We start from the raw sequence: 20,437 nt of genomic DNA, 5'->3' as shown, positions 1-20,437 counted from the left end.
GTGCGTGCTGCCCCCTGCTCGCTGGGCTGCGCTTTGGGGGTGTGCACGGCCTTCGGGAGGGGGCCCCGGCCGTGAGCGCCCAGCTCCCTGCCCGCATTGCCCCGGTTGGCGGGGCGCCCTCTCCCACCTCGTTCGCTCCTCCGTGGCCAAGGCTGCGGGGCCTGGTCCCTTACTTGGGAAGGGGTTCCTTGTAAGTCTTTAAACCCTTCCCCCAAGGCAGCGTCCGCCTGGGGTTTGCTGCATTCCTATCTGCCCCGGGGAAGCCATCTTACACCCACTCATGCCTTCCCTGCCCCAGGGACCGGCGATCCAGCATTTCGCTGGCCCGGCGCATCCGAGTTTGGGGGTTTTCCTTGGGCTGGCGAGTTTGAGGGGTCTTCCTTGAGAGAAGCAGTGCTGCCCTGAGCGGTGCAGTGAGGAGACCTGACGGTGCGCTGCCCTGGGCTGCCCGCGTGGGTGGTCGGCAGCCCCGACGGCGTCGACCCTGAGCGCGTAGTCGTGTGTATTTTATGCTACGTGATATTCCGGTGGAGAGTTCGATCCCAGCTCCTGACTGCAGTGCAGCTCGAGGAAGAGCCAGAAAATGATGGTCCGTTGGATGGCAGGACTTTGAAATGAGAATGCATTATCTCCTTCAACATGAGTCAGAGGTTTTTTGTTGTGACCCATTTTTAAAATTTCGGTCGTTTTTTAGGTAGTATGGACATTGTGTTGAAAGAGAACTTATTCGTTGTCATTTTAAATGAAACGTTTTCCCCCAATTTGGTGTTATTTAGTTTTGCAGTGCTGGGGATTGAACTCAGGGTCTTAACACTGAGCTGCATTCCCAGCTCCGAATTTTTTTGAGACCGGGTCTTGCTAAGTTAGTGGCCCAGGCTAGGCTCAGACTTGTCCTTCCTCCCGCCTCAGCCTCCCATCCCGTCGTGCTAGAATTAAGGCATGCACCGCCACACCCGACCCACTGTGCTGTTTAGTTTCGACTTTTCTTTAGGCAGTGCCAATCGTGGCCACACAATACGAATTTTTGGCCTTAAAAGCTTTCAGTCAGATCTTTAGTGTGCGTGGGGTCCTTAACTGCACAGTGCGAATGCAGATTAAACATTGGTGTTTGACCTAACGCTTTTTCTGAAAGCCAAGGAATTATTTACAGAAATTCAAAAATCATAGTGAAAGCATAGTAAGTGGGCTCAAAATAGTACTTTTATCGATGATCAGGGCAGACTATTTTATACAAGTGTCTTGTATGTTCCTTGAAAATGCTCCAGTCTGCAGACTTGGAAGTACATTAGTGAATGTGAATGTCATTTGTAAAATCTAGGGCACTGCATTAGGCAAATGTACTCCATGATCTACAGCAAAGATAAATCTGCTTGAGCCTAGTTGCTGGCTGTGGTCCAGCCTGGCCACACTGGTGTGATGAAAGAGTTCTCCCCCTGCTCTGTCTATGCCTGGTGCGGAGCTCTTTGTGGGAAGTGGTTGGGGTGTGTGCCTGTCTCACCATTTGGAAATGTGGAAATAGATGATGGCCTTTGGAAAGATCGAAAGCCTCCTAAGGGGTGTGAAAAAGAATGCTACTGCAGGTAAACTCCTATGGGAAGTGGGGCTTAGGTACTGGGCAGTGAGTAACACTTCAGAAGACTTACTGCCCCCCATACCTAGAAGTAAAATTGTTGGTCATTGGATACCCCTGTTTAACTTTACAAAAAGTCTTTTGCATTTCAAAATGATTTAGACTTTTTTCAGGAGTGTTTCTCTCATATCTTAAATATAACTTGGTTATCCAAAACCTTAAATCTCTGTGAACGTTTGTAAGACTGTCTGTGGCTAGGAGCAGGGTTCCCTTCTCCGTTGCCCTCAGTAAGCATTTAGAGTGGGGAGGGTTGCCGGGAAAAGGGGTGAGAGTTTGGAGAGATACTTGAGGAAGAGTCCACGCTAATAGCTCTTCCTTCAACTAAGCCAGAAAAAGAATTTTTTAAATGAGCGTTCTGATTGCTGCTTGTTTACCACCACTGCCTGTTTTTTCTTTTTTTGCTAAGCTCTGTGCCAGGTAACTACCAGATTCTTTGCATAGGTCTTATTTGTGTATTCCTAGTGAGGTCAGTTGTCGCCCCCACTTCCTCCATCTAACTCAGGATCTTGTGCTTGCAAGGCAGGCCCATTGCCACTGAACTAAATCCTTAGTCCTATTCACCGTTTTTTTTTTTTATCACGAAAAGACTGGAAGAAGACTTCATTCCAGGACTCCTTCAGAAAGTGGCAAGAACGCTGGGCATGGTGGTACACCACTATAATCACAGCTCTTTTGAGGCTGAGACAGGATGATCACCATGAGTTCAGGGCCAGCCTGAACTACACAACAAGACACCAGCTAAGTAGAACAATGAAGGGGGTGTCGGGGGTGACGTGGCAATGTGCCTTTTACTGTAATTTTTGTTTAATTTTGGACATTCACCTTATATTTCGATCACCCCTTGTATACAGTGGTTCATTTATTCAATTGCTTGCGTTGGATTTTGAGGAGGTATCCGGTTTGGGCCTGTTTGGCAAATGTTTAGCTGCTCTGAACATTCTTACACAAGGCTTCTTGTGGATTTAGGTTTTTTTATTTCCCTTAGAGAAATAAATTCTAAGGAGTGGTATTGTTGGTCATTGTGAAAGAAGTATGTTTAGCTTTATTAGAAACTGCTGTCAGGCATGTAATCCCTGTAATCCCAGCATCCTGGAAGGCTGAGGCAGGCAGGAGGATTTTACATACTTGAGCCCATCCTGGACAACTTAGTGATTTAGTGATACCCTGCCTCAAAATAAATTTTTTAAAAAATGCCTAGGGGTGAGGAGCCAGGGATTCAGCTTACTGGTGCCACACCTGCCTGGCAATGTCCTGAGTTGGATTTCTGGTACAAAAAAAAAGCTGGAGATGTAGTTCAGAGTGAAGGCCCTGGGTTCAATCCCAGGACTGTAATCAGCCAGTCAGTCAGTGGGCTGGCGATATAGCTCATGGCGGAGGCCCTAGGTTCAGTGGGGGTGGTAACCCATGACAGCTAACCAGTTGCCCCTTGTGCATTTCCTTTATGCAGAGTAGTGTAGAAGAGTTGATCTATCTATCTATCTATCTATCTATCTATCTATCTATCTATCTATCTATTGAGACAGGGTCTCACTATGTAGTTGAGACTGACCTGGAACTCACTGTGTAGCCCAGGCTGGTCTCGAACTCACAGCTATCCTCCTGCCTCAGCCTCCCGAGTGGTGGGATTATAGGCGTGTGCCACACCCAGCGAAGAGTTGATTTTTGCTTGTTGGCTGAGTTTTTCCCTTTGGGAAGTGCTGTTTATTGCCCAGCTTTTATTGGGTCTTGTCACCTTTTCATATTGATTTGTAGAAACTCTTTACATATTTTGAGCCATTCCAGCCTCAAGGATATGCACCATGGGCCTGGCTTGATGGGTTCTCTCTGCATCCTAAGAAGTTTTGGTGTTACAGCTGTTGATTTTTTTCTGGTGCAGGACTGTAAAACTGCCATCCTATATTAAAGCGATTGATGGCTTTTAGTGGGCTTTCACATTTGTTCTTATTTAGACCTTAGAGTAACCCTGAGTCAGTCTGGGTAAGTGGCAGTGTACTCATTCAAGATGAATAGCTTTTCAGCTGTTGGAGTCTGTGAGTTGGCCCATAATTCCAGGGCAAAATAGGGGCTGATTCACATTTCTAGAGCCCTCCATGCCTGGCATTTTCCCCTAATATATTAGATCAACAAAAAACTGACATGCAAGGGTTTGGAGTTTATTCTGCAGGCAGTTACAGAGCCCTTGAAGAATTAGGAACAGGGTTTAAGGAAGTTTAAAATGGCAGGCTCGTCTGTGTGGCAGGAAGACCAAGACAAGACGAGAGAGTGGGTTACATAGGGCCAGTGTTCTGCTCAGGTCTTTCGTTTTCTAATGCAGTGAGTAATATAGGGGAGGGTTTGGTTTGGTTTGATTTTTCGGTACTGGGGATTGAACTCAGGGCTTCACACATGCTAGGTAGAGGTTTTTATCAGTTAGTGAATGGTATATCTCCCTGTGATACAGAAGATAAAATGGAAAATTATTATATCTCCCAAACTGTTAGATGTCTGATGCCTAGCTCTTGTTCTATGAAAATTGAAGGATGAATTCTAGGAACAGTGGAGGTTAAGAGTAAGGAGGTGGGCTGGGGATTTAGCTCACTGTTGTCGGCACCTGCCTCCAAAGCGCACGGTCCTGAGTTTGATCCTTGGTACCACCAAAAAAAAAAAAAAAAAAAAAAAAAAAAAAAAAAAAAAAAAAAAAAAAAAAAAAAAAAAAAAAAAAAAAAAAAAAAAAAAAAAAAAAAAAAGAGTAGGAAAGTATTTACTAGAAGGATAGCTCCTGAGAGGCAGGAGGGACCTGAGTGGGTAGCCAGGGACCCACTTTATTTACAGAGAGGCTTTTAGAGCAAAACTCAGGTGTGTACAATGTGGGTTATGGCTGTGATTAACCAATAAGGTTACGAGTATAGGTAATAATCTAACTGGAGAGGGCTGGAGGTACTGCAAGCACAAGGCCCTGAGTTTGATCCCCGGTTCTGCAAAAGAAAACCAAACCAAAACAAAACAAAAGAAACTAATTGGGGGGAGTCACATAAAGTGTACATGGAAAGTACAAAGACTTTCCTAGGGAATGATGGGTCCAGCAGTCTTGGTCACCCACAGGGTGACTGATGTTTATCTAGAGTTCATTAGGCCCCATGTTTGTCTTTTGAGGAGATGTGCAGGCCTGGTCATTTCATCTTTATCTTCAGTCCTGGCCTTCAGCCGCGGTTGTGATGTGTTTCACCTTTGTCCTGCATCCCTGACTGCCTGTAATATTTCTGTCTAACTTGGCTGTCTATAATACCTTTGCCACTCAGAGTAGGTAACCATCTGATTGAACAAATGGAAGCAATTTAGATAGTGGAGACTGGATTTTTTAAAGTACCCCCTCCCATATAAAGGATCCAGGACAGTGGTATGAAATGAAATATTGGCTGGTGGACAGTTGGGGGTTTTAATGTTTTAAACATTTATATTGCTTTTTAAAAATTGCCAGAAATTGTTATGCTAGATCATCAGAAAGTTTTATTTATTTATTTATTTATTTTTGCCTTCTGGAAACAGGGTCTTGCTATGTAGTTCAGGCTGGCCTCCAACTAGCCAAGGATCTTATTGTCCCAGCCTCCTGAGTGCTGGGGTCATAGGTGTGTACCACTGTGCTCGTAAGAACATTTTATTTTTTCATCAGGACTTAAAATTTTTTTTTTCATAATACATGGGGGCTGGGAGGTCAGTGCCTCACATGGGCAAACTCCCAAACAAACCATTACTTATGGGTACACACAGTAAGTGGAGGAGCTTTCGGGTGACTTGGGACTCAGGGTGGTGATAATCCTGTGCTCATCTGAACATTTTAAAGGCATACTGGGAAAGAAAAAGATTGCTGTCAAAGTTGTTTATTAATATCAATCTTATCAACATAGAATCAAGTATTGAAGTGGCCGGGGTGAATTTTGTACTGCAGAATGTATTTAGGTAAATGTGTAGTGTATGTATGTTCTATCAACTGAATTTTGAATCTCACCCCTGGCAAGAGGCTGTAACTCTCCTCCCTACCCAGCCTGTGTTCCGGGTGCTGCATTGTTATTTCCAGGTGCTGGTGGAAACCCTGGGGGGAGCCCTCACCACCAGTGGGGGGATTAAAGAGCTGTAAGCTGCTCAGCCCATTGTACTGGAAGGAAACAAACTTTAAGCAAAGATTACCTCAGTTGATTGATTTTTTTTTTTTTAAACCTCAGTTGATTTTAACTTAAGGATTTAAAGTTTTTTCTTGCAGCTTCCTTGGGAGAATTGTAACATTTTAAAGATCTTAATTTGCATTTTTTTGGATTATAGAATTGCTAGAACTTCATATCGTTTCATATCGTGAACTAGAATAACTTTCTCAGAGCAGAAATGATTTTTACAGACCAAAAAGGGCCCAGGAAAACAAAAATCAGATTGGTCATTTCAGTTATGCTTGGTTAGCATCTGGTTACTTCAGATTAACTTTTTAAATGAAAGGCTGAAGGAACTTCATTATTGCAGTGCCTGACCTGGGTAAGACCCTCAGCAAACATGCTGGTATCAACAAACAGCAGGAAACCACGAAGGGCCATGCTGCCGTTAGCGAACAGAGCCGGTGGCCATAAAGAAACCTTAGGACAGGACGTGCAATCTCCCCAGCTCTGATAAATCCGGTGTTATCTACACACCTGCAGTGACGTCCTGGGAAACTGGACCACAAGTATTCCACCCAGATTCCTTAAGACTGCACTCCCCTCCCCAAATCCCTGTGAAACTTCTCCAGACAAATTCTCCATCTCAGCCCATCCACACCTGGGTGGAATCAAATCAGGCTTTTTGCTCACACAAATCTTGTGTCCTATGCTGTGTGTGTTTCAATTATGCCAGTGAAATTGGCCTGTTTGGGAAATCTTGCTGTTCCCTCTCTAATCCTGACTGCTGAGGTCAGGTGTAGTTCAGTTTCAGTTTAGTGATAGGATGTTAGCTTGGGTGACTCATTTTGATTTCTAGCCTGGTCTCTGGGAGCCTACTGCGGGGCTTAGTCCAAAATAGAGGCCCCTGTAATTTTTACTTAACAGTGGAAGTGCCTAGTGTCGCAGGGGTGGTGAAGCACTGGCCCTTCCTTGGAGCCAGCTCTGCTACCTGTGCAGACAGTGGGCTGGGGGCTGGCAGAAGTGGAGGTGTGGTGGGGAGAGGCTGGGTGGGATGGTCACAGTCAGCCCTTCCTGCAGGGAAAGGGGGGATTTTCTCATTGCCTGAAGCTGAATACCTGGATTCATCCCAGCTGATCTCAGTCGTTGGATTTGTTTATGAAGCGAGTATGCCAACTTATTAATATCTGTGGGGAAATACAGTTGTTACTGAGGTGAACCCTCCTGTCCTGGGTGAAGGAGTCTGACCCTGACATCCTGCTCAGACCCCTTTAAACTGCCCCTCCCAGCACAGGTGCACCTGGGGGGCTCCTACTGATAGCAGCCGCTACTCCCTGCTCTTTGCCAAGCCTCATCCTTGGGCATGCACTGGTGCTTGTGAACTCTCAAGAGCCACAAGCCCCTCACTGCACTCCCCCTTCTGCATCCCCGTTGAAGGACCCCATAACCCTATAGCCCTTTTGAGAGCAGCTGTTCTGGTCTCTGGTGCCACGGAGGTCCTTCTCAGGTCTGTTCCACAATGAATCTGCCCCGTTGAGCTTATACCTCTGTTTCTTCTTTTCCTTTTTCCTAACAGGCCCTAGGTGTTTTCCTTTAGAGGCTGCTAATCATGATGGTGGAATGAATTGAGTTTTTTGTTTTTTTTGGGGTAATGGGGATCAAACTCACGACCTTGCACTTGCAAGTCAGACATGGCACAGCTGAGCTAAATCCCGGCCTGAATATTTTATAGCTTTCCATCAGGCAGCCTGGTAAATCTTCACAAAAGGGGTCATAAATACTCAGGACAAAAAGGGACAAGTCTCCAGCCAGCAGCGCCTGCCAGCTTCCTGCATGTTTTAAAAGAGGGTTGGCCTCTGGGAGGCCCTTTTTTTATGGTCCAGATTTGATGCCTTCATCCTAGTTCTAGTCTGCTGATCTGAGTCTTTTTTTTTTTTTTTCGTTCTTTCTCCTTAATGTAGCTTTGGCTTCTTTGGCCTCTGTTCCCCTTGCTCTTTGTGTTGGTATTTACTTTTAACCTCTGTAGTCATCCTAGGTAGAGCTGCTCTAAGAGGTGCACAAATGCAGCACTAGGAGAGAAAGTACGGATCTCCTAAGCGGGCCAGTGGACCACTCTGCCATCCAGTCTGTGGGTTCCCATTGGGTTCTGAGGCCCCTTCTTTACCTGGAAGTAGCTGCACGCCTGGGGTTCTTCAGAGTCATTGCCCCAGCACTGTGGAACTGTGGAATGCACAGAGCCAGCACTTCATTATTTTAATAATGTGAAGTAGAAATGACCCACCTGTCTGTCACCCGGCTCCCGGGAAGGCTGGGAGATGTCCTCTTTAGCCCAGCGGTTTGGGACACACCTGCCAAGCCAGGGCCCAAAAGCAGCTTTGTTCCTGAGCTCCTGGGTTGCTCCCTCTTCCCCGCCAGGTAGCAACTATTTTAAATATGAAATGAAGGTAACATGAGTAGCTATTTCAGAGGAAAATGAAGCCAGTCATGTGAAACAAAATGCAGTCAGCCTGTGGGCCAGAGAACCTTGGCTGCCTGTGTTTGAGCTCTCACCATCTGAGTAGAGCAGCGTGTGGACAGTTTAAGCCTGGAAGGAATGTTGATCCTTACTTGGTTTCCATCTTCCCTCCCTCTTCATTCCTCCCTCAGAAGCAGGTGTCTCTGAAGAAGTCTGTCCTGTGCATTATGGTGGCTGCGTGGGGGCGGTTCATTCAAGGAGATTCTCAGTGCAGGTCTCTCTTGGCAGATCCCTGCCAACGTGGACCCTCTGGTCAAGTAGAGGAAGTAAATGTTAACCGATAATTAAATATTAATTAATGCTGAGATAACAACACAAGTCACTGTTTTCTTACCCATTTCCCTCATCTGCTATTTTGAAGGTTGCACTCTTAGAAGAGCTTAAGCCAGAGATTTTTTTTTTTTTTTTTTTTTGGTATCAGGGATCGAACTCTGGTCCTTGCACTTGCGAGGCAGGCTACCGAATCACTGAGCTAAATCCCCGGCCCAAGCCAGAGATTTTGTAACATGTAGCTCTCAAAGTCCAGAGTTAATGTCTTTTTTTTTTTTTTTTTGAGGCAGAGTCTCACTATTGTTAGTTCAGGCTGACCTTGAACTCAATATGTAGCCCAGGCTGGCTGCCAGGCAGTCCTGCCTCAGGCATGTGCCACCATGCCTGTGTGATGTTAATGTCTTTGCCTTTCTTTTGAGTAATGTAAGTCCTTTAACTCCAATAATCTCTGTCTTGCATTTTTAGGGTCCATATAAAATTTCCTCCAGAAAATATTGACATATATTTAAAATTATCCATGTATTTATACTTTGTTATATTTTTCAGTCACTATAATCTGTTTTATTTTTTAATATAATTTTTGTTTTAAAAATGGACACATTATCACCCAAAATATGGGAAGAACCTGGTGTGGTCTGTCATTCCTTTGTCCCTCAGGCCTGTTGTCTAGGATTCTGTCCTTCAGTCTGAACTTGTAGTTTTGGTGCTGGGGTTGAAACTCAGGACCTTTCACTTGTGAGGCCCCTTACACTGAACTCTGAGTGTTTCTTTAGTGAGGACCCCTTGCTGGTGAATTCTGACAGTTGTTTGAAAGTCTGTACCTGGCCCCCATTCTAGAGAGGTACTTTTGCTGGCCGTTCTGGTCAAGGTTGACAGCATCTCTTGACACTTCAAGGCCGCTCAGCAATCTTTTGACCTCTTCTTGTGCAGGGAGGTCAGTCTGTCACTTCTTTCTTTTCAGCTGGGCAGTAGTTTAGTGACACGTGTATTATTTCTTTTTTCCCAGTATAGGGATTGAACTGCATCGCTTTTTATTTATCACTGTCTTGCTAAATTTCTTAAGTTGCCTAGTCTGGCCTCAAACCTTCCGGCCTCCTGACTCAGCCTCCCAGACTGCTGGGATTATAGGAGTTCAGCCACCATGTCAACACATTTCTGATGTAGAACTCTTGCTTGCCTGTGTGATTAAAACTTCAATTATTAATTTTTCATTTTTGTTGTTGGAACTGGGTATTGAATGAACCCAGGGCTTCCCACAAGATAGACATAGACCAGCACTCTACCACTGAGTTGCTTTCCAGCTGACTTATATTTTATTCCTTCAGATGGTACTGAAGAAAGAATCTTCTTGATAGTTATTCTCAAGTATATAAACAAAAATAGATCTTAAAGATTTTTGTATTAGCAATAAGTAATTGACTAATCTTTTTAATAGCTAAAGAACAGTGAGGCTAGGTACTTTTGAGGTAATCTGATACTGTTTTCATTAAGTGAAAGTACCAGTAAGAAATACTGCCATCACCTTGATGAATGTTCCATTACTTAGGAGTCATAGCGATGAGAATTTATGGCATGCACAGTATGTATGGAAAGGAGAAAGCATACTCAACAAACAGTCCATGGTTATGATTACGAAGCACTTGTCTAGAGATATGGTTAATTATGGTTATATACAGTTGCATTTGATTAGCTTAATGATTAAGATGGTTTTTGTTGTTGTTGTTTTTTCTTTTGAGACCATCTTGCCATCTAGTTGAGCCTGCCTTGAACTTACTTGTAGCCCATGGTGATCCTCCAGCCTCCCAAATGATGGGATTACAGGCTACACACATGTGCCACCACACATGGCAATATTTTCTTATAAAATTAGTTATCAAGTTGTACTTTCGAAGCTTTTAAATTCTAAGTTTTTTGCCTTGATTTAAAATTTTGCTTTTAGCTGGGCATGGTGGCGCACGCCTATAATCCCAGCACTTGTTGGGAGGCTGAGGCAGGAGGATCACTGCAAGCTCGAGACCAGCCTGGGCTACATAGTGAGTTCCAGGTCAGTCTCAACTACATAGGGAGACCCTGTCTCAAAAAACAAAAATAAAAACAAAAAAATTTTGCTTTTATGTATTGTCATTTTGTTAGACAGCTTTAGTTTTGAGAACAGTATCTTTTTGTGTAGCTCAGGCTGGCCTTAAACTCTCAATGATCCTCCTGCCTCAGCCTCCCAAGTGCTAGGATTACAGGTATGTGCCACCATGCCCTGCACCGACACTGTTCATGAATGAAAGTTTATATTATTGGATAAGCCTGTTTACTCTGAGTTTGACTTCTGTCTTTGGGAGACAGCTAGAGGAAGACTGTATTCTTTCATGTTTCAGTAGGGAATACATGTTTATAGATTTATAAGTCTTTGAAAGCATATTTTGTGATCAGGTTGTCAGTAGAATGTTACAAACGGACTCAGTAGATGGTCACAGCATATTAGAACGCAGAGCACTTTGCAGCACTAAGAAATTATTTTTGAGCTGGATAGGTGGTGCAGTCCAGCACTCTGGGAGGCTGAGGCAGGAGGATGGATCACTAACTGAGCCCATTCTGGTCAATGTCCTATAAGATGTTTCAAAATAAAAAGGGGCTGGGGAACATAGCTGTGTGAAGGCCCTAGAACCCTCAATATCACCCTCACCAAGAAAATTTTGCCATTTTGTACTTTATAAATTTTCTCTTTTTTTACATCCCAGCTTTCCAGACCGTTATTGTGTGGTACTTGCTATGCACAGAGTTTGGGTCTGTCTTGTCCACTTAGGCTCTGTGTTTTCATAATCAGGGATTCAAAATGTTCTTGTAGGGCTGGTGTGGTGGCGCATGCCTGTAATCACAGTTGAGGCAGGAGGATCACTGTCCTTGGCTACATAGCGTGTTCAAGACCAGTCTGACCTACGTATGGTGAGGCTCTGTCTCAAAACAAATAAGGGAACACTTTCTCTTGCCCTCTATTGGAGGGCGATCAGTCCTCTGACTGCCTGGAAGCGGGGACTGTCTGGCTAAAGAAAGACAATAGAGACTTGGGTACTTCTTAGTACATGGGCTGCGGGGAGATCAGTGCCTCAGGTTGGGTAAAGACATTCTGAGCTGGCTATTCCTTGGGTGCATAATAATTGGAGGGAGCATCAGCACTTAGGAGGAGGCAGTCTATTGTTGATGAGGATCTTACATTGAAGGAGGTAGGTGTAAGGAGAACATGTTTTTTTTTGGTATCAGGGATCAAACTCAGGTCCTTATACTTTTGAGGCAGGTGGCGGAACCATTGAGCCAAATCCTGGTAAGGAGAACATGCTTTTTTTTTTTTTTTTTTTTTTTTGAGACAGGGTCTCACTATATAGTTGAGACTAACCTGGAACTCACAATGTAGCCTAGGCTGGTTTTGAACTCACAGCATCCTCCTGCCTCAGCCTCCAGAGTCCTGGGATTATAAGTGTGCACCACCACACCCATTTTAAGAACATTCTTAAATTTGCAGGTGGGACAAGATAGCAGTCTAATAAGGAAGTTGTCTTTCCCTCAGGGGAAAGAAACCTTTCTCTTCTACTCCTGAGAACCAGGGTGTCTTCAGCTGGTGTACTGTCTTTTTTTCTTTTTTGGTAGTGGCTCGAACTCGGGTCCTTGCACTTGCAAGGCCAGCGCCGGAATCGCTGAGCTAAATCCCGCCCCAGCTGGTGTACCCTTGCCCTTGAGCTTCAGTGTCAGGGACCATTGAGGTCTTAGGCTCTGACTCGGACAGCCTCACCCTTGCTCTGCAGCCTCTGTCTTCTGCTTCTGTCCATTCTGTCAACCTGAGAGTGTGTGAGGACCAGACCAGGTCCTCTCAGTACCAGGTTGCTTCTGCCACGGGTGGGGCTGGCAGAAAGAAATTCACAACCTGCTGCTAGAGGTGGATGAACAGGGCCCTGGGGTGGCGGGGGGCTGACTGCAGGAGTGTAGATCCCATCTGTGACCAAAAGGCCAGCACTCTGTGGAGCTGATGACAAGTGCACTGCTGGGAGGGGTGGCTGGGCAGTTTCGTCATCACCCTCAGGCAATGCCTAGGGCTGGGCAGTTGAACCCAGGGGACATGCTTACCTGCTGTCCAAGGGCCCTGGAATTGCTTAACCTCAACATTCATTTTTAGCTGTGTTAGCTTTAGACACGGGCTGCCATTGTTCATCTTCATGGCCTCCAGGAGCAGAGTGTTTCCTGTTTGTGTTTGTGGGAGTTTTTCTTAGCAGTCAGTTCAGTCTGATACCCTAAAATTGTTTGTGCTGCAATTTTTGTCTCTCAGCATTTCTAAAAATTTGTTACTTTCTAGTGTTGATAATGTCACCTTCCTGTGAAGTCTTTCAGCCACGTACTGATTTCCCTTGCTTTGCTGAATAGAACACCAGTTTGCTTGGATTTCTGCATCATTGGGAAATAGGCTGCTTCTAGGGGCTTGCATGCCAGCTTCCAGAGAGAGTGGAGCATAATGTTATATGCACAAGCATATTACAGATAATAAAATTGGAAGCCAGGAGGCTGAGGAAGGAGGATTGCCCTGTGAGTTTGAGGCCAGTATGGGCTGCAGTGTGAGACCCTGTCTGAATCTGCCCCCAATAAGAAAACCTGAGCCTGGGCATGATGGCTCATGCCTTTAATCCCAACATTGGAGGCTGAGGCAGGAGGATCGCTGCAATTTCGAGACCAGCCTGGGCTACATAGTGAGTTCCAGGTGAGTCTCAACTACATAGTGAGAACCTGTTCTCAAAAAGCAAAACCAAACAAACAACAACAAAAAGAAAACCTGAACTCTGACATTTTATACTGCAGTTTATGTTGTACTGTGAACACTTGTCATTAATTTTAAGTATTATTTTTATGCTTGCATAAGTTTCTGATACCTGGCTTTAATTATATTTAAGCATTGTCCTAATTTCAAGTTTCAGCATAGAAAAGTCTGCAGGGATCATTTTTGGTTTGACTTTCTGCGTTAATTTCTGGTAATTGTTTAATTACCATCCCTGGGGTGTGAGTGTTCTTGTGGGGCAGTTCTGCTCAGATTGAGGTTGCAAGGCTGGGTCTCCCTCCACTTGAGACCCGCTCATTGTTTAAGGGTCCCTGGGGAATGTGCAAGGCCTAACACCGTTGCAGTAATTGACAAAGGTTGAGTTTGTTTATGTGTGGAATGAGTGGTGTAGAACCAGGGGAGCATGGGAAATAGGCGACCCTCCAGGGACACTGGGGATATGTGGCGGAGCGGAGGAGGGAGGAGTGAGCGAGCACCGGGATCCCTTGGCTCAGCTCCCTGCAGACCCCCTCGATTCTCTCTGTGGAGACTGATGACTGGGTGATTCCATTTTTCCTTGGACACTTAATCTCCTTGAAGCTTCAGGTTTTTTTCTTAGATAAGCTCTTGCTTTAGTTCAGACTGGCCTTGAACTCCGGTCTTTCTGCCTCAGCCTCTCAAGTGCTGGGACTACAGGCGTGGGCCACACGTCTACCTGAGGCTTGAACTTCCCTCTGACCTTTTCCATCTGACAGTGTTCAGTAGCTGCAGTGGCTTGTCCAGAATCCCTCCGCTTTGGGCAGACTCCAGTCTTCCTGGGTTACCCTCTGTATGCACCATGTCTGAGCTGTGCTGGTTTCCCTGCTTCAGCACAGACCGCTGAGGTTGAATTATATTTAATGTATCCCCAGCTTGATTTTTTGTACCAGGGATTGAACTCGGGCCCTTGTACTTACTTGCAAGGCAGGCACTGGAACCACTGAGCTAAATCCCCAGCCTCCCCAGCTCATTTTTATCTTTTAGTTTGCGGCTGGGACCTGCTGAGTTGTCCAGGCTTGACATGGGCCTTTATCACACGTAAGAGTGTAGAGAGATGAAATGCCCAGAGTAACAACTGCTGAGCGCTGTAGTGCCCTCGGTGGCCCCACGGCCCAGCCTGGGCTCTGCTGTAAGCCTTCAAGTATCTTCAGATGGACTTTGCTAGGCACACTTAGGATTGAACTCAGGCCCAGCAGGCGGTAGAACCACTGAGCCAAATCCCCGGCCCATGTAGGCATGCTCTTTAAAGTGCGCTGCTAAGTGTTTTGGATCTTTGGAGAGAAACAATGCTAAGAACCACTGTGGGAAGGGGACCGGCTTCCTACTGTACACCTCTGTGCGTCTAAAAAGCTTGGATGGCAAGCTTACTTGCAGTCTGTTAAAGTAGTCCCGGGTGCTGTGGGGAATGGATGGGCTGTTCACATTACTGTACTGTGAAAAAACAGACTGTAGTAGACAGTGTGGAAGATAGGCAGAAAGATCAGCTTCAAGCCCTCAAACAACACTAGGGCACCGCTTGAGGTTGCCAGTTTGAAATCCATTCTGGAGTGGGTGTCCCATGACCTGACCCCTGCAGGAAGGTAGGTGCTGCCAGGACAGTTTGTAGCAGTGAGATATGCTTTAGCTTGTGTTGGTAGCCAAAATTGTTTTCTTTACATGTATCTATTTTTTTCCATTTTGATGTTTTTTGTTTTTGTTTTTGTTTGTTTTTTTGAGACAGGGTCTCATTATGTAGTTGACTGACCTGGAACTCACTATGTAGCCCAGGCTGGTCTTGAACTCACAGCGATCCTCTTGCCTCAGCCTCCCAAATGCTGGGATTATAGGCGTGTGCCACCACGCTGGGCTCTTTTTTCCATTTTGAGAAGAGGAAAAAAAAAAACGTGTTTCTGAACTGAACACAGAGAAGGATGCAGCCTTAGGCTGCACATGCTCAGGCCCCAGGCCATCAGGAGTGCACAGTGAGGGCACTGAGGAGGGAGAGGTAGGCTGTAGGGATGGAGCAGCTGACAGAGGCCAGGGCTGGGGGTCTGGACTCCCGGATTTGAGCCTTGTCTGCGGTTTGTTAGCTGTGTGGTCTTGGCCGATGTTCCTCACACCAAGCCTCAGTTTTCTCATCAGTAACTAGGGGACATTCAGCGCCTTCTTTAGATTATCATTGCAGGGTATAGGAGAGAGAAGAGCTTAGCATAGTACTGTGTGCTGTCCCTTTTTCATTAGTAACGGAGACACTGATGTATATTAACGATCTCCTGCCTCAGCCTCCGGAGTGCTGGGGTTATAGGTGTGAGAACAAAAAAGCAAGAGCTGAGATGGGAGATGGGAGATGGGAGAAGATGATTTCCGCTTGACTGGGCTAAGTTCCTAGTAGCTGAGGACGGTGTCCTCAGCAGAGTTAGAGGATAGATGTGGCCCCCAGCCGGCCTTGCCACAGTGCTGCTGCAGGAGCGAAATCCAAGCCTGCACTGGGAGCTTTGCGTTCGCTCGCCTCAGATCCTGTCAGATCTCCCAGAGGAACTGGGAAGCCCGGGTGGGACGCCTGCCCTCCCTTTGCCCTCTGCCTGCCTTAGCCTTCCTCAGCTGGAGGCCCGGTGTCACTGTTAATGTCCCAAGCCCCTCGCTGGGCGCCTCACGTGTGTCTCCTCTCTGCAGATCACCAATGCTGTGGTGCTGCTGATTTTGCTGAGTGCCCTGGCTGATCCGGATCAGTACCACTTCTCCGCTTCCGAACTCGGAGGGGACTTGGAGTTCATGGACGATGCCAGTAAGTATGGATGACAGCTGTAGATATTCAGGGATTTTCAAGGACAGGAAATGTGGCTGCTGTCCTTCCTGTTAGAGTACAAATATTGATTTATGGTCTCTTCTTTCCATTGTTACAAATCTAATCAAGGAATATTTATATGCTGCTCATGTTCTTCCTCTGTTCTGAGAGTCCAAACAACGTACTGCTTTTTAAGTGACTGCTTTGTCATAGACTTTACCTCAGGCGCTTGGCCCCTCAGGTGAGGAGGGTGCTGGCTGGGTGACTGCCTTTTGGGAGTCACTACCCTTCTGCTCCCCGCTCGAAAGGGCTGCGAGTGCCCTGGTGAACACGGGCCTCTTCCCACAGTACCGGCAGTGGCAGTGGCTCCCCAGTGGCCCGGGCAGGAGGGCACAGTTCTTTCTCACTGGCTTGGGAGGGTCCTTGTGTGTTTAAAAAGTGTGGCTTGAGGGCAAGTAAGGGGGAGAGAGCGGCTGGGGGCAGAGATGGAGTTTGAGAGGCACCGGGAACACTGGAAGACACCGAAAGGCTGGGCTGGGCGGTGCTTCTAAGTAAAGGACCTGCGCCCCTGTAGGTGCAGCAGATAGTGCTGCACTGAGGATGAGGAAGAGGCCATGTGTGGACAGGGCCTACTGGTGAGCGCAGTGAGGGAAGGGGGCTGAAAGACCTTGTACCTGCCTCGTCACTGAGGGGAGGAAGGCTCGGATCAGGAGATGGGAACATGGGGGAGGAAACGCCCTTTTTTTGGTTCATATAAGGGCTTTTTTGTACCCAAACCTTCCTCCACACTGAGCTTCAGTGTCAGCCTTTTAAATTTTTTTGTTTTTGAGACACGATCTCATTATGTCACTAAGTAGTCCAGACTAGGTTTGAACTAGCAACCCTCCTGCCTCAGCCTCCCAGAGTGCTGGGATTACAGCTAGACTGTATCTCACCTGATAATTTAGCTATACACCCTTATTAGGCAAGTACCTCAAGCCAGAAGGCAGTTTGAATCCTGACCCAGCCAGGTTTAAATGTGCTACCCCAAAGTACTTTTCTGTGCCTTAATCCCCCACCTCCTATTTAAAAGACAGGGTCTCACTATGGAGTTGAGACTGACCTGGAACTCACTACATAGCCCAGGATGATTTTGAACTCACAGTGATCCTCCTGCCTCAGCCTCCTGAGTGCTGGAATTACAGGTCTGAGCCACCACACCCGGCTTAGTTTCCACCTTCTGAAAGAGTAAGTCATAGTATCCACCTAGGTACTCAGTGTGGCATAGAGCTGTTACCATGGAAACAGGAGTGCCCTTCAGGGTAGAGGTGAGACTTCTTAGTCAGGAGCCCTGGGGAGGTCTAGACTGCAGTGTACAGTTGAGGCTATCAGCTGAAAAAGTGGCATTTGTCAGGGAGATGGGGGTGTCACGGTCCCAGGATTGAGCTTCGCAGCAGGGGTACAGGCGGGACGTGTGATCCCCAGACAGGATTCTGCAGAACCTTTCTTGTTCTTTCTATTCCAAGTAACGTGATTACCCGTAGGATTCTTCCAGAAAGGATGATGAGTCTCATTAATATTAAGTTAATAGCTCTCTGCCTCTCTTGCCCTGAGTGTAAAGGCTATACAACTACACACACAGTCTTTGATTGACATCTGAAGATAAATTCTCTTTCATGATTTCCAGGTCGAGGATTCCTTTCCTTAAGGTAGTCAAGGTTAGAAGAAGAAGTGTTAAGTTGACCCATGCATGGCTCTGTCCTGGTCCAGTGAGAAGGCTGCAGAGCTTAAGCTGGGGTGACTCGCTGAAGGCACAGGCTTAATTTGGCTGCCTCCATGGGCTGTTTGCTGCTCCTTAGGACATGAAAATAATTTGTAATGTCCTGGAAGTGAATTTCAGTGCATTTTGAGGCTTTGCTCATATTTTTAAAGATTGAATGAACAGTTTGTAATTACCTTGAACACTGTGGTTTTGTTGTTGTTGTTTGTTTGTTTGTTTGTTTGGTGTTTATGAGCAGTGAACCCAGGGTGCTGTTACTGAGTACTTTTATTTTGAGGGAGAGTCTAGCTGAGTTGCCTAGCCTGTGCTGGAAGTTTTGATCCCCCTGCTTCAGCCCCCCAGAGTGCTGGGACGAAGGGCGGGTATCACCTCTCTTCCGGAACTTTATGATTGAAATGGTAAGCCTTTCAGGAAAACTGCATGTACAATGAAACCAGCCTTACTTTTTCATTAAAAATCATTTGTAATTCCTCATCCTTTATTAGAATTATCTCTAACTGAATATTGAGTAGGTACAAAACAATATTTATAAAATACATCAGATAGTTGGTACTGCAAGCACTTGTGTGCCTGCCAGTTGGTTTAAGAAATTGAATTTTACCTTAATGTCAGAGCTCTCTACCTCTTTCTGGTTACATTGCTTCCTCTGCTCAGAGAGCTACTCTCTGAGTTGTCTTGCCTTTTCTTTATACATTTACCACAGACTTTGCACATCTAATCTATTGCATAATTTTCCCAAGCTTGAGCTTTGTAGAAAGTGCTCATGAACAGGGCGAATTCTCGACATTTGCTTTCTGGGTTGCACTGTGTTAGAGAAGATGAGTCAGTCGCTTGGGTAAAGATGGTGGAGTTATTCTGGAAGGACCCCTGGGTGGGATTTGCGCTGGGAGGATTGGGCACCTCTCAGCCCAGCCAGGGCGGGTGGAGATTATCTGTAGCCAAGGAAAAGGTCATGTGTTTGGTTCGCAGGAAAATGATTTAAGAGGGAATCTTGAAGGCCAGGGGCGGTTGCAGTATGGTTTCAACGGGTTTCTTGCTGAGTACAGTCCTTTGTGATACGGTAATGTGGGGAAAGATGAATGGAAAAATTCGATCAGATGCCAAGGATGAGAATTTTCTAAAGCTGCTTTAAGAGGATTCTTGCTCAAACTGGACTAAAGAGGACAAGGACAGAGCCCAGGGTCGGCCTGGTCACAGAGACTCACAGCTACCTGACATTCTGGCAGGTTGCCGTGTCTGTACCCAACTCGGAATTCCAAATCTGCCATCAGTCTGCGGCTGCAGGGGAGTGTGAGAAACGCGGACAGTAACTTACTGTAGCCGCTGCACATTAAGAAGGCACATTAGGCCGTGAGAATACATGTTCATGGCCAAGGGCCACTTAAAGCATCATGCCTTGCAGATTTGTTTCTGTATGTGATAAGCTCAGGCCTGTCCTGTTTAAGAAGTGTTTTAGCCTGGTGCAGGGGCACATGCCTGTAATTTAACACTTCCGGAGGCTGAGGCAGGAGGATTAAAAATTCCAGCCCAGGGCCAGGGATTTAGCTCAGTGTTTCTGCTGCCTGCTTTGAAAGCACAAGGTCCCAAGTTTGATCCCTGGTACCAAAAAAAAAAAAAAAACCAGCCTAGCCTGGGCAACTTAGTGAGAAGACCCTGTTTCAAATTTCAAAATAAAAAAATAAATGGCTGGGTGTGGTGTTGCATGGCTGCAATCCCAGTACTCAGGCTGAGGCAGGAGGATTGCCATGAGTTTGAGGCCAGCCTAGGCTCCATAGTAAGTTCAGTCCAACCTAAATTACATAGAGAGACCCTAACTCAAAAAATTAAAAGGGATTGAGGATAGTTCATTATAGGCCCTGGGTTCGATCCCCAGCGCTGCCAAAAGCAACAAAAAGAAATGTTCTGACTATTCTTGCTAATTTTTTTTGCTTTTTCTTTTGTGTTTTAGCATCAGCTTGTCCAGTTCACAGGAAATCCTTTTCTATATTTGTGACTTTTTAGCTTGACAATTTTCCATTTTGTTTCTTGTCTGTGACATCTTTTTTATATGTCTTAAAACTTTCTCTTTTTAAATATACAATTCAAGGACCTTTATTAAATATGCAGCTTGCAAAGTGTTTTGGAAAATCACCATACATGATACGCTTTCCAGTTATTTAGGCCTTCCTTGGTTTAGTGTCCAGTGGAGTCCGTGGAATTTTGCCATGTAGATCACGGTGTGTGTGTGTGTGTTTTTTCTTCATTGAGTTTATTGGTACATTTTAGGTGTGCAGTACAGTTACACTCATCACTGGGATCTTGTACCTTTACATGACAGGTCTTGGTTCTCATTTTTTCCTCTTACTCTTACCCTCCCACCCCCATCCCCTTTTTAACTAAGTTTATTTTCCTGAAGTCTGAAGTCCAGCCATACAGGTTGGTTCCCTAATGAAAATAAACACAAAAACATTTGTTGATTTTTCTGTTATTGAAGAACCTTTATGAAAGTCAGGTAAATACATATACTTAAGCATAAGATTATAGCTGGGAGAAGCTAATCACTTCATCTTTGAG

At 45.7% G+C, this 20,437-nt stretch overlaps 1 protein-coding gene across 1 annotated transcript in view; it reads left to right on the top strand.

Moving 5' to 3' along the window:
- Laptm4b (lysosomal protein transmembrane 4 beta) overlaps positions 1 to 20,437 on the top strand; it is a 53,160-nt gene that overhangs the window by 365 nt on the left and 32,358 nt on the right. The window contains exon 2 of the mRNA XM_010619577.3: positions 16,014 to 16,125. Coding sequence (XP_010617879.1) covers positions 16,014 to 16,125 — 112 coding nt within the window. The remainder of the gene's footprint in view (positions 1 to 16,013; positions 16,126 to 20,437) is intronic.

Source organism: Fukomys damarensis, unplaced genomic scaffold, assembly GCF_012274545.1.
Source record: "Fukomys damarensis isolate Sample0158 unplaced genomic scaffold, DMR_v1.0_HiC HiC_scaffold_5, whole genome shotgun sequence".
NCBI lineage: Eukaryota > Metazoa > Chordata > Mammalia > Rodentia > Bathyergidae > Fukomys > Fukomys damarensis.
Note: the sequence above shows the minus strand (reverse complement) of the source record. Positions and strands in the feature narration are given on the sequence as shown.